Source organism: Cotesia glomerata, linkage group LG3 (assembly GCF_020080835.1).
Source record: "Cotesia glomerata isolate CgM1 linkage group LG3, MPM_Cglom_v2.3, whole genome shotgun sequence".
Lineage (NCBI taxonomy): Eukaryota > Metazoa > Arthropoda > Insecta > Hymenoptera > Braconidae > Cotesia > Cotesia glomerata.
The window spans coordinates 23,389,221-23,403,510 of NC_058160.1; the positions used below are offsets into that span (position 1 = coordinate 23,389,221).

The window sequence follows — 14,290 nt, forward strand, 5'->3', positions numbered from 1 at the left end:
GTATCTCTGTCATACTTGTACAACAAATGGAATCTTAAAACGCATTTTATGCATAAATAAATGAAAATTTTCCAAAAAAGCGCTTCGCTCTTCGATAGATAATTTAATTATTGTTTTTTTTCGAAATTTTATCACATACATAAGAAAAACACGTTTGAAAATCAACTATAAACCGCTATTAAGTATAATAGTAAAAGTTATTTGCTGGATGCCGGGTGCCGCGTACTGGTTGCTGGTGCCGGTTAGAGACCTCTGGTGGCGGGCACTGGGAGTGGGGGAAAGTTTATCTGCATAAAAAATAAAAAGGATAAGCGTAAGTATAATACGTATGAATTTTAAATTTGCCAGTCAATAAATTAATTATTTTATTTTATTCAAATTTTTAGGTATAAAAAAGACATGCAATTTCTCAGGATTTATTTTAGTAAAAAGGAACCTTGAAGTAAGCGGACGTTGACCGTTTGTGAAATAAATTATGATGGAAAAATTCTGAGTTTGACGGTTTAAAAAAAGAAGAGGGTTAGATTCTTTTTTTTCTTTTTTCAAGTTAATTTTTTAGATTTTAAAATAAATAAGCTTAATGCATGTAGAAAATTGCATGGAAATTTTTTGTGGTTATTTTCATGTAATTGATGATAATTATATGTAATTTATTTATGAAGATAAAAAATTTGTTTATACGTAGTACGTTCGTGATACTGAACCAAGATATTCGATAGTTTATTTTTTAATTAAATAAATTCGTAATAAAAAATGTATAAAGAGATTTTTTTTTAGTGTTTAAATTCATTTAAACATATCATAAATTATCGAATGTTTTCTTCTCTTTTACTATCATAATATTTTTCAAGCCTTGCTTTTTTTTTTTTTTTTTTTTTAAATCAAGATTGATATTTTTAATTAGAAAAATAATTTAAAATTATCACGAAAATTAAATTAGCCGACATTTAGAAATCTTTATAATTTATTTTATTGAAAAATAATCTTTAAAAAATTAAAAAAAAAATTCACTTGTAGAAAATTAAAAAAATTATACGTAGAATTTTTTAAAAATAGTTTTTTAGTTATAATTTTTAATTAATAAAAAAAATCAAAAATTTTTGAATATCGGCTAACTTTATTTTCATAAAATTATCTTCTTTTTTTTTTTAATGATAGATTTAATAATTTTTTTTAATTATTATTGCTTTACTTATACACCTCCTTGGTTTTTACAAGGCTGATTCACTTCATTTTTTATTTTTTTATGATAGTTTTAATAATTTTTTATTTATATCATTACAGATGTCTGTAAACCAGAATCATAAGTATCAAGCGGAAAAAGCGCGGGTAAATAACTTTTAAATATGAAAAAAGTAGGTGGCAGCACCAGTCGTTCACAATCTTTTTTAGCAACCGAGTAACCGTCAAATGAATAAAAGTTTCGTACGATTGAAATTTAAATCACCTGATTAAATTGTTTATTAACAATGAGAAAGTTTGATAGTTGTCTACAATAAAATTTAATAACTAGTAATTAAAACAATTATAAACGTCAAGGCCGGGACGTTGATAACAATTATGTATACGTATATTGGAAACTACGAAACATTAATTAAATTATTTGCTAAGAGGTATCTGACAACGTTAAAGTTCGTATTTCTAATTAGTAAAATTAATTCTCGACCTCGGTGACAAGGTACTCTAGTCTCAATTAGTCTTACGGCAATTGGCTGAGAAACTGACGTCTGGGACGTCAATGCGAAATTGCTTTTCCGAATACAATAATCAGCTTACTGATAATATATCATGATTCACGATGCACTGCACGTAAGTACTAAATATTAATCTATTTATTATATACAGAGGTATCGAATAGCAACTTGTTATTTAACGATAAATAATAAATAAAATTTATTGACACACAGGAGCTGGATAAAATGAAAGATTAATAATAAATGTTCACTGAGCAACAAAATAAGGACAAATTGCTTCGATCTCGATCTTGATATTGCTAAGGTATGACATTTTACAAAATAAATCTTGCGAAAAGTCACTTGAATAATAATAAGAATAAGAAAGTATTAAAAGAAAAAGAATAAAAGTTTAAGTTGGAAAAAGTAGTCAAGTTGAGCATTAAGACCAGATTGAAAATTGAATTATTAACGAGAACGACGACGTCCGGCATATAAATCATACGGAAATATTACTTTTCTTTAGAAATGGAAACATGACCATCCGTCGTCTGCTGGGTGTTTTTTTTTCTATATGTATATACTTTGCCAATTCAACTGTCCCCAGTTTCCCTTCCGTTTTCTTACTATCGTCTCAAGAGCACCTCATTTTTATCATTGCCTTTTTTCGCTTCGTTTTGTCATTTTTCCAACCTCACATCTCTCTTTCATTTCCTCTAGCATTTTTATTAAAGTCCTGTCATTTTAACAATTCAAAGCTCGTCTGATACCAACTGGTGACACTTTAATCATTTTTTTTATTTTTACATCCTTCCTTTTTCAACCCGTTCTCATCCTAAAATTTTTTTCATTTGCCCTTTTTTTATTTTTATTTTATCCTGGTGGACTAAACAAAAACGCACTTGGTGTGATACGTAACGAACCATTTCATGCCGAATATTTAACTTTTATCAGTAGGATAAAAAAATAATCACCATAAGTGCCTCTGCATCTGGCTAAGCTGCGCTGAAATGGTTCTATACAACTGAGCTGTAATTCAGCGTTATATTGTCAATGTCATCGCCAATATCCAATCTGTCTATTTTTTTTTTTTTTTGATAAGCTTCTTTTCTATGAATATAAAATAAAACAAAGTAAATGAATAAAACTCAATAGACAACTATCGACAATGAAATTCTTGAATTTAATCAATGTTAAATTTAACTGCATAATTATACTTATTCGTTTATTTATTTTCAAATTAATTTATATGCACAGAATATTCAAATGAATAGAACTCGGAGTTGAGTGAATCGTTTGATATCTTCGGCTTGAAATACCGCAGAGTAATGCGCATTGAAATCAATGATTTGATTTGAGGTTCTCCGATTGATCAAATGCACGCATGAATTTACACCAGATTATTGAAAATATTTAAAAGTGTATACTTGGAAAATAAAAATAAAAACAAGATGTGAAATAATCGATGAGCAGGAAGGTGATGTGTTGAGAGATGATCGATTGGACAAATGAGTACACTTGAGTTTTATTTTCCGAAGTATGTATTTTAAGATACTTGTTTTATATGCGGGTGATTCTCTGTAAGGATGTTTTTTGCTCTCAGGCATTTTTTTTATTAGAAAACTTGTTATTTTGTTACTAAAAAAAATTTATTACGAAAGTAAAAAAACATTTCTATTTGGAGCATTGAAAACTAAAATGAAATAAATTTTGGTTTTTTTGCTATAAATTCGTAAACCACCGAAATAACAGTCCCCTAGGCTATCCCATTCCCAAAATTCAAACTTTAAGATTAAATTTTAATTTATTCGTCGATAATATATAATTTGGTCCATAATGTTTATAAACTTAATTAGTTAACTAACAATCTTCTTCAATAAAAAGTACTGAAAATTAATTTGTTTTATTAAATTCATTAAACCAAAGTTTGTCCCAGGCATTTTAAGAACAGTCCCCTGCCAGAAGTTCAAAGCCAAAAAAAAAAAAAACCAGCGTGTTATTTTACTTTTTGTAAGGTTTATAAGGATCTAACTAAGCCTTGAGTTAATAACCATAGGGCTGTTAGCGCTTTATCGCCATTTTATTTAGTATTAAAGCACCGTTTGTGCTGGAAATATGTGTCTGGGCCACTTCAAAACTCAGTCCCCTGGCAACTATTTTTATTTATAACTTATTTATAAAATTGGATCCATAAGTCTTAATATTATTCTAATTAATGTAAACATTCATTGAGAACTTGAAAAATTGAATGCATTGAAATAGTTTGCTTGATTTTTGTCAATTTGATAAAAAAAAACAGTCCCCTGTCATGTTATATGGCAAAAGATACACAAATATCGAAAAAGCAAAAATTAAATCGGTTGTTTATTTATTATGATTAAGCTGATAGTTTTGTAGCCCTTGTTAATTTTTTTTCTAATAAAATCAAAAATAATTTGGTCGGACAATTTTGTACAGATTTAAGACGTCCTTACAGAGAATCACCCATATAATGTATAAGTATACATGTATACTTATACATATAATGTATAAGTATATAAAGTATATATGTGTTTATATATTGAACGATAGGTTTTTTTGAATCAACGAAAATCAACTGTGCAGAAAAAGGGTTAATAAATATTTTTAGTTTTTCACCTGGTGTACCGTACAAGTTTTGGGAAAACAGCCCGCGGATTTACAAAATGAAAATGTAGCAGACTCGTGAGCACCGTCTGTTCACTTATTCCAATATCTCGAAAACCAGTAGTGACAGATGCTGTTGTACGAACAGAGCCACGAATACGTGCCATCACGAATGTTATTACTCTAGATCTTGAGTACTGAACTGAAGATAACCCACCCAAGTATATACCTTACAAAGTTTTCCCATAAAATAATATTTTATGCTGAATAACGAGAAAACAGTTTTTATTAATTATTCCAACAAAGTAAGTTACTTTTTTTGTAACTTTTGTTCAACTTATAAAAATTTTAAAGATGCATTTAAATTATTTTTAGTTCTTGGATAAATTTTCTGAAGCTTTTGACCTGGTTGAATAGAGGAATAAGAAAAGTATCAATTGATAGCTCGAGAATATTTCAAAAGCTGCTTTTTAGGGAAATAAATAAAAACCCGTAGTATTGTAAATTCTAGAAATATCAAGACGTCAGAAAACAGTTATATTTCAAGCAAAAAGTATTATTTAATATTTAAAATAAAACGCTACTGGTCGCAAATAAATATTTATAGAAAAAAATAACTGATCCGCAAATAAGAGCGGTGTATTTTGAGGGTACTCGTATTTTTAATGGTATTCAAATGACATTAATATGTTTTGATAGACCATTAGGCTGTGAACCAAAGTACCCTGTCGTATTGAATCATGTCATTCTGACGCTAATGTAATGTTCGATGTTGGCATCACTGAGAAGACACAATAGCACACATAGCCCGATCGGAAATACTGCTCTTTCGATGTTCATCTATACGTATATATGTATATATATTGTATGTACGCATACTTACTTGTCGTACGTACATATGTAGCAGTTAATGCAGCGTAACCATTCGGGAGTCGTCGAGTGTCAAGAGGGTTGAAAAGGGACACTAGGGAAAACCATCGCCCTTTCCCTCAAGCTCATGTCACGGACTTGCACGTACAAGATGAGGTAACATGAGACACTTTATGTATAAAGCTATTCATTTTTAAACCCATCCACTCACATTAATTACTCTTTAATTAAATAAGTAAAATTAAACTTTATTTATATTATTTACATCATTTTTATTACATATAAATATATAAAATATTTAGTTTAAATAGTTTTCAAAATAAATTCATTTAACAATATAGGTCAATAAAAATAAATACAGTCTGATATATATTATTTGAAAATATGAATTTTAAGTAATTAAAATATACACTTATTAACATTCTTATAAAATCTATAATTTGATTATGCGTTAAGAGTGTTGACAACAAAGTTTATTAACTTACCCTAAATAAATGAGCATTTTTATTTGTTTATTAAATAGAAGTAATTGTAGAAAAGTGATGTATAAAAACAGATGGCACATGTATGGATAAATAATTTCTATTGTTATAATTATTATTATTACTTTAATGTAGTTCGGTAAACTCTTGAGGCTATTTATTGATTCAACCGTTTATAATCTCCTTTGCATAATATCCTCAAACTCAGATGAGAGAAGACACGTGGAAGACTTTAAACTTTAGAGATATTGTTGTGTACTTTCGCTTTACTTCTTTGATCGTGTTTGCTCTGTTTTACGTGCTTGAGATGTTTGCACAAAACTCGCACTCAGTAAACTTGGTTTTGAAATTCTTCAAATCGCATCAAACTCGCTAAATTGAAAATAATAAAAATTAGTTATGATTAAAGTGAATAATTATAGTTAAAAAAATTAATTTACATGTGAAGAAGAAATAAAACAAAATAATTAGGAATTGAATAGTATCATATGCTATAAGGTAAAAGCCCCAATAGATGATCATGTACCAGTATATGATCACTCCATGTATTTGTATACCTATATTTGTGAATATAGTTATACAAATACATGGAGTGATCATATACTGGTACGTGATCATCTATTGGGGCTTTTACCTTAAATATTAACTTTGAATAAGCATTAGGGTGGCGCAAAAAAACCGACTATTTTTTTTTTTTTTTGAGTCTCGAGTGAAAAATGTCAGTTTTTGATGTTTTAAGAGCCCTCTCCAAAGAACAGCTCAAAAAAAAATTTTTAAGAGGTTGCTCCAAATTTTTTTTAATTTCAAAAATCGTCAAAAATCGAAATTTTTTTTCTTGTTACGCCATAATTTTATAGACAAAAAAAGATAAGTTCCTGAAAGTTTCAATTCAAAATTAAAATTTTGAAAGGTCGCTCATAATTTTTTTTAAATTTCAGAGTCAAAAAATGCTAATCCAATTAGAGGTCACTAATAAATTAAAAAAAAATTATGAGCGACCTTTTAAAATTCATATTTTAAACTGAAACTTTCAGGAAAACCTTTTTTGTCGGTCTATAAAATTATGACGTAACGAGAAAAAAATTTTTGAAAAAATTTCGATTTTTGACGATTTTTGAAATTTAAAAAAATTTGGAGCGACCTCTTAAAAATTTTTTTTTAAGCTGTCCTTTGGAAAGAGCTCTTAAAACATTAAAAACTAACATTTTTTCACTCGAGACTCAAAAAAAAAAAAATAGTCGGTTTTTTTGCGCCACCCTAATAAGCATGATTATCAAATTTTTCTAATAAGCTAAATTGTACTCAATAAAAAAGATTAGATACATTAAGGATAATTATTCTTTTTTTCTAATTATTGTAAATCTATATGTTTACAGACCAGCGATTAAATTCATCCGTGAAAAAACATCTGAGTGAAATAGGAATATAAAAAGTCGTATTTTGAGATTTATATCGAACAATAGTCTTGGAACATAAAATTTATCTACTAAATTGTATCTACTAAAAGCTGGTAGCAACCCACATGAGAGAATTTATCACAAGGATTTAATACTTTTATCCGAGTGTAGGGAGCCCTTACTCTTATGAGCTTTCCTAAAGTAAGTACTCTAGTAGTAAGATGAACTCTGTATTGTATCCAAGAATTGATACTAAAATTAAAAATATTGCAGGTATATAATACATTACCTCTGATTTATCAGTATCAACACTATTCAGATGAATGCTCTCGGAAATGGGTGTTAGAGTCTCTTTGTCATGAGTTTTGAGACCGAAAACAATTCGGTAGAGCGAAGCAGATATTGCAGCTCCGGCAATAGGTCCAAACCAGTAAACCCAATGTCCCAGCCATGAATTATTCCAAATAGCTGGAGCAAAAGATCGAGCTGGATTCATACTGCAGCCAGTGTATGGCCCGAAAATAGTTGCGAGACAAGTTACGCCCAACCCAAATCTGATGGATGTGGAATCTGTGTTTGAGGCATTACGTATGTCCCATACTGCACACGCTATCAACATTAGGACCATTGTCGCCATAGTTTCTACCATAAGACCTTGAATATTTGAAACTTGGGGGCTTATCGTCGTAACACAGAACATTGAGGCAGCTTCTGGACCGCCAGATGACAAAAAACCAGTTGGTGTGCTGAGCTGGTGAGTAATTAAAATTTTATTGAGTTAATAGTTATTAAAAACGTGTCGTCATTTGTTGCTTTATATAATGCATATGTTATTTTCAATTATAATTATATTCGCAAATTGTATTTTTTTTTTTAATTTAAAAACAATTAAGATCTTGAGATTATTGATGTATTATAATGATAATCTATTCATACTTATCATTTATCTCGTAATTATACTTTTTTTGCTGAATTTAATTATAAATGAACAATAAAACGCGATATTATAGTTTACCTTGAGTAGACCATAACCCAAAATACCGCCGAGGATCTGAGCAATAATATACACGGCAGCTTCGGATATCGATTTCATTCCCAATACCACAGATCCCACCGTAATTGCAGGATTCACGTGGGCATGACTTATATGGCCAAAGCACTGCAATTGAAAACATTCAAAAATTTTTAATTAAATCTGAAGTAGAATAATTTTATTTTTTTAATTAAATCCATTTGTACAGATTCAATAGCTAAGTAATTTATCCGGTGATTATAATTGCAACGAAATTGTGCAATCACTATCAATTATGAAATAGATGATAAAAATTATTTTTAATAACCTACCGGTCATTACGTTATTTGTTGCTTGTTTTTGTTTTAATAAATAATAATTTTTAATTAGTTTATCATTAATTAAAATATGTCAATGATATTTATCGCGTTATAAAAGTTTGAAAAAAAAAAGTTTAAAACATTACGTTAGAGTAATACTTTGATCAAGTTATTTACCAGCAAGCTTGCATGTTACGAGTAATTACATTTTGGAAAAAAAAAAAAATATTTAAAATATAACAGATAGTAGGAAAGCTGATATACAAACCTGAATAACAATCATAACTGCCAAACCAAAAGTCAAAGTTATTTGTAAATGTGATGGTGAAACTCCTAAACTTCCGATACACCCACCACATCCAAGGAATACAAGTAATCCAGTACCGACTAGTTCAGCCATACCACTGAGAAATGTGTCCCACATATCCCCATGTCCATACATCATTTTGTATAACTCTATAACAAAATTGATTATTTATATTATCATTTTTTTAAATTTATCTTCATGGAAAATAAACTCCAAAGATTTATTTATCAAAAGTTTTTCATCGTATAATTTAATTTGACACTTTTATCTCTCAGATTGAATTTTTAAACTATTTGATTTATCAGTTCATTCAGTGATCTTCTTTTATCTATGTATCAACAGAACTTTAGTTCATCTAACTTATTTATAATTATTTTGTAAAAGTTCATTTATCGGATCATTTTTTCGCAACTTTTTTTTCAAGTTTAAGTTGAAGGCCATAGTCAGAAAATAATGATAAGATATAAAAAATTAAGCAATTGTAAATTCATTAAAAATTCTATGGTAAGATAGTTCTTATATATTTTATACTTACAAATGTGTATAAATTTATTAAAACTATAATATAAAATCTCATGAAAATTTAAATTAGTTAAGATATCTAGAACCAGTTTTTCATGATCTTACAAATATATTTACTTAATAAAAACTGAGAAAAAATTATTTACAATTTCAATCATGTTTTTTTTTTTTTTTTTTATTTATTAACAGTTAAACTGTATTATAAAATTTCCGAACAAACAAAATTGATGATTAAAAAACTAAAAATATCTTTTGTTGATAACTTTTAAAGAAAACAATCTTATTATCATACAGTTGTTAGATTAAGAAATAATATTCATTTTAGCAGTCTTTAAAAATTTTAGCAAAATAAAATATTAACTTTTAACTATATTTATGGAGCTTTTCTTAAAAGCTTTATCCTTAGTTTATAGAGTTTAATCAAAAGTCTATTAAATGTTTATAATAAAAGTAATTTTAATGATATTCTCAATGCTAGTTGTCGTATACTCATAGCATTCACCCAGTAATTTATTTTGTCCTGAATCCCGAACGTGTTTCTCGAGTCGGAAACTATGAGAACACAATATAAATGAATATATATGTACATATATAGGTATAAATGGTAGAGACCAGCAGGATCTCATAAATAATTCGAGTTATACTCGAAACAGGTGTGATTTAAAACCGAGTAATTGCATTATCCACAGATTGAATAATAAATGAAGTAGAAGCTTAGAAAAATCATTGATCGTATTAAGCGCCCATTAATCTTGATCAATCATCGAGCTTAATCTTATCTACGCTCTAAATTTAGTATCCATTAGTAGAATAAAATAGTTAAAAATGATAGAGTTGTCAATTGGTTATATTTACAAATCAAATACCAGAAAAACAAACATAATTTCACGTTTCTCGTTTTTATTGAAATTTATTCTGCTAACTTGTATGTTTATTATTATCATTCATACATCAACGGTATAAATACTTGTATCTATATTTTAATCACAAGTAAATACACGTGTTGTTCGACTTGCCCACCCAGGCAAACAACCTTTTACGCATATAAACAATTTTTTAATTCTATAATTAACTCAAGAACCATAAATTTAATTACGCATTACATACTCTTTTAGCTTATTACTCATTCATAACACAGCATAGTTTAATAATCTATTACTTTAATTATTAACGTGCAGATACTAAATATTTAACCGTACTTAAAGTACTGACAGATACATTTAATTACAATTGATCGATGGTAATCGATAATTACGGTAAGCAGGTATTAAAATTCAGTTATAAATTACTGATTTTTTTAGCTGTGATTAATTTAAACCTTGGAAGTTAGTATATATATCAACGCACATTGAATTATAAATAGTTTACAGTTGAGGTAATTTTTATATGTTGTTATTCTTATTTTTATTATTTTCAGTGGAATTTAAAATTGTGTTTACTTGGTTTGACATTGAATGCACTCTCATACCTTATGCATCTCATTCAACATAAATATAAAGTACATAGACCTGACAGCGGCTTGTCTTTCGGAAAAAAAAATTACCAATAAAACTAAGAATACTTTTATCCTAGCTAAACAGTTAAAATATATCCTTGACCTATGATATATGATATATAACTGATTAAAATTAGTTATCTTCAGGGACTGTATCTTTTACTAACATAATACTGGAAAATATTCTCAGCAATCACAATTGTAAATAAACAGATTTTTTTTATCTGACGTTAAACAAATTTAATCGATAATGAGATCAATTAAATATATAGGATGATGAAGAGCGGAAATTTTTAACAAGTTTGCGAATTAAAAGTTAAACACAGCAGATTAAATTGACGTTACTGGTAAAGCGAACCAACTAATTTCTTGATATTGACGATAGTGTTCTATTGGTAGATTAGGCGTTGATTAGGTAGCATGCGATCCAACGAAGTCATATGATGTTGGTGCAATCTCTCTATTAGGTAGAATAGAACAATGAACCTTGGTAAGGAATCGGTAACAAAACAAATTAACTAATCACTGGTACCAATTGCTTTAAATTAACTTTAACTTTAATAGTTAAACTATTATATGAATTATTATTTATTATTATCTTTTGAACTTATTATTATTTAGTTTATCTTATCCGCAGATACATCTAAATCTTACGACATCTATTTATGATGTTCCAGGTCATATATTCCCAGTTGTTAAATTTTATTGTAAGAAATTACTCGTCTCCGGTGTGGTAAATTATTTGGTGTGAAAATTTTAACCACCAATTAAAGAGAGTAAAGAGTTACTTAGTTTTTTAATCATGGGAAATTATAGTAAGCTCGTAAAAAAAAAAAAAATTAGATGGGAAGAATTGTTTTTATAGTTTGAATTTAAAGTAAAAATTTGAAATATTTATAAAAATGTTAGATATAAGTAATCTTTGAACATCATTTTCATCAACAATTTTTTTAGAGACATAAATATTCCGGTTTACTTATTCAAGATTGGTTCATTATTTGGGTCAAGAATTTATTACTTAATTAAAATTTTATTTTTTATTTGTTTAAGATCTTCCATCCGCGATTATTTAGTATTAACCTTATTGATGTATTCATTACAAGATAGAGTATAAAAAATTTACTTTTAGATAAGACGTATCGCAAAAAATTTGGTAGTTTCACTTATTTTAAAAAATGCAATTACGATAACAAAACTTTAAAGGTCAATAGTTCATTTACTATTTTTAATAAATATAATAATTTATCGAGTTCTTTTTTTTTAATTAAAATAATGAATCATTTTATCATAAAAACTTTACCGTAAAAGTTTAAACTCAAATTTTGTTGGAAATTTTTTTTTCTATCAATTTTTTATATCATCCTTCTTCATCATATAATAATTAAAATTTCATATCACCAACTCATACAAACTTCACTTTTTTTAGATTTGAAGATCATTTTTGATAAAATTTTTTGACTGTATTAAAACATAGTAGTCAATATATTTTTATTTACATTTATTATACTAAAAATCCAGTCTAGTGTATCAATCGCTTGTGAAAATAGGTGTAGAGTTGCATTGATATTAATAATTCATGGGGCTACTATACTAATACCGATGCATTTTCGTAAAATAGTAACCGATTCGCTTAACTTGGGCTTCACCCTGATGGGTTTTAGGTTTTGGTATATTGGAATATGCTTACGGAAGGTCACCGGGGCCGGGGTCGGACAAGAGCAGACTGAGCATTGAAACGAGAGGGAATCGATGCAAAGGGGAAGTTGAAAGCCGTCGAATGCATGCATAATCGAGGAGGTCACAACCAAAGCTTCACACACATTACCATTATAACTTTCAAGTCAAACTCAATATGCCTTTACTGGCATGTATTACGTGTAATGTCTGTTGATGTCTGCTACCTACATCCACTTTGTTTCAGTGTTAATTATTCAATCGGTATTTTTCAAAAATTTTCACAGCAAAATCCGTAAATAATAAATATAAATACGAAAGAATTTAAATATAAATATGTTTTAATGCTCAATTTATATTTATAAATAAATCCGCGTATGAATAACAAAGTCTACTCGGATTATATCTTTAGTTTGCGTCTATATTTACAAGCGTTTATTTTATATTTTTTCACACATACTGCTTTAATTTGCAAACGAATTCCCGGTCGCTCTGATATAAAAAAACTCGGTACTGCGTTATTAAAAATAAAAAGTGACCGTCAGAAAATATTGACAAATTTTTTTGTCAATTACTTTTTTAATAATTGCCTTAGGTTTAGTAATAATAATCATAATCATTATTATTATTATTATTAATTGAAGAATGAATATTATTATTAATTTTAACGAGTAAGATTTCTTTTGAATTGAAAGTACAATTCATTAAATCAAAGCCCAATTTTCCTGGCTCAATACATTCAATAGGCTCATTTAAAAAAATTCTTTCGGCACAATAAAAACTATATAATGGAATGAAACAAATTAAATAATTTTTTCGATTTTTTATCCAATTAAAATTAACCAAATAAATAAAAAAAAAATAACTTACTCGACTTGCTTTCACGATTAGCCATTGTCGGTAGGCACACGATTTTTTATCGAAAGAAATATAAAATATATTTATTAACTCTCAGTAGCTGGTGAATTTAACGTGTATAATATATAATCCCAAAGGTATAGTAGCAGATGAACTCTCTGAAGTGGTCTCGCGCGCCTTACTCGAGAGTCGTGTGTAAGTCGTTTGTCACACTCTTATGATACCACGAGAGTACCAGCTCGCGTTGTCAGTTTTATCATGAAAGAACACCACCCACGGTTAACCGATTTTATTGCGCCCCACCATGTTGACGTACGTGTAATGGTAACCGCTTGGAAAAATAATACTCGATACATCAAAGACAAGATCGCTTTACGCTATTATAAATAAGTACATTAAAAATTATAAATGTGATGAAAATGGATATCAAAACTTAATTTTAACTTTTGAATATAAAATCGGGAAAATAAATTTGGAGTACCTATTAGAATGTTTACACTTCAAACGTTTATTCATTGTTAAAAAATAAAAAAATTTTTAAATGTGAATAGAAACACGTCTTTTTTGTGTTAAAGTATCATAAATATGTGTGAACTAAATATCTGTAAAAATGTATTAAATTTATACAATCAGAAGAAATTGTTTATTAAGGGTTTAAAAATTTAATGGAATTTTTAAATTATTAAATACGAAAAAAACTAGATAAATTTAGAATTAATAATTAATTTTAAAAGTTAGTATGAAGTGGGCTAAATCAGCAATTTGTATTATTAAATATTTTATTTATGCGCTATTTCTCTGACTAAATAAATTTCGAATCAATTAATTACTTACCGCAGTAATTTATTTGATTTGCGTATCGATTATAAAATTGAAAAATTGAAATAATTGTATCAATATAGTGTATGGACTGTAATGTATTATGCATTCCTAGAGGAAAATGTAGTAATGAGATAGAATTACTATTACATTATACGAATTAAAGTTGGTTCGAGTGTGCTACAGAATAATGGATGACACATGACAAATGAGTAGATTACGAATGCAAAACAGTC

The 14,290-nt window shown here is 27.9% G+C and overlaps 1 protein-coding gene and 2 long non-coding RNA genes across 3 annotated transcripts; 2 read left to right on the forward strand and 1 right to left on the reverse strand.

Annotated features, from left to right (window-relative positions):
• The first annotated feature begins 182 nt into the window (after positions 1-182).
• LOC123261990 lies at positions 183-7,245 on the forward strand. Its single transcript, XR_006508818.1, has 4 exons — positions 183-313; positions 387-442; positions 1,285-1,329; positions 7,027-7,245. It is a non-coding gene; the product is annotated as an uncharacterized LOC123261990 (long non-coding RNA).
• Positions 1,341-5,131, forward strand: LOC123261991. The gene is made up of 4 exons (XR_006508819.1): positions 1,341-1,998; positions 2,931-3,210; positions 4,245-4,603; positions 4,674-5,131. It is a non-coding gene; the product is annotated as an uncharacterized LOC123261991 (long non-coding RNA).
• LOC123261987 (aquaporin AQPcic-like) lies at positions 5,539-13,487 on the reverse strand. The gene is made up of 5 exons (XM_044723944.1): positions 13,248-13,487; positions 8,648-8,835; positions 8,063-8,206; positions 7,337-7,798; positions 5,539-6,022 (listed from the first exon to the last, which is right to left on the reverse strand). Exons 1-5 carry the CDS (start codon positions 13,270-13,272, stop codon positions 6,014-6,016), a joined length of 828 nt encoding a protein of 275 aa, XP_044579879.1. The 5' UTR covers positions 13,273-13,487; the 3' UTR covers positions 5,539-6,013.
• Between the last annotated feature and the right edge of the window lie 803 nt (positions 13,488-14,290).

Excerpts from the sequence above, each read along its gene's own strand:
- LOC123261987 (XM_044723944.1), bottom strand. The coding sequence starts at position 13,272 with ATGGCTAATCGTGAAAGCAAGTCGA. Across the intron at positions 8,836-13,247 it reads TAATCGTGAAAGCAAGTCGA|AGTTATACAAAATGATGTAT; the intron begins GTAAGTTATTTT and ends ATTTTGTTATAG. Across the intron at positions 7,799-8,062 it reads TGGGTTATGGTCTACTCAAG|CTCAGCACACCAACTGGTTT; the intron begins GTAAACTATAAT and ends ATTACTCACCAG.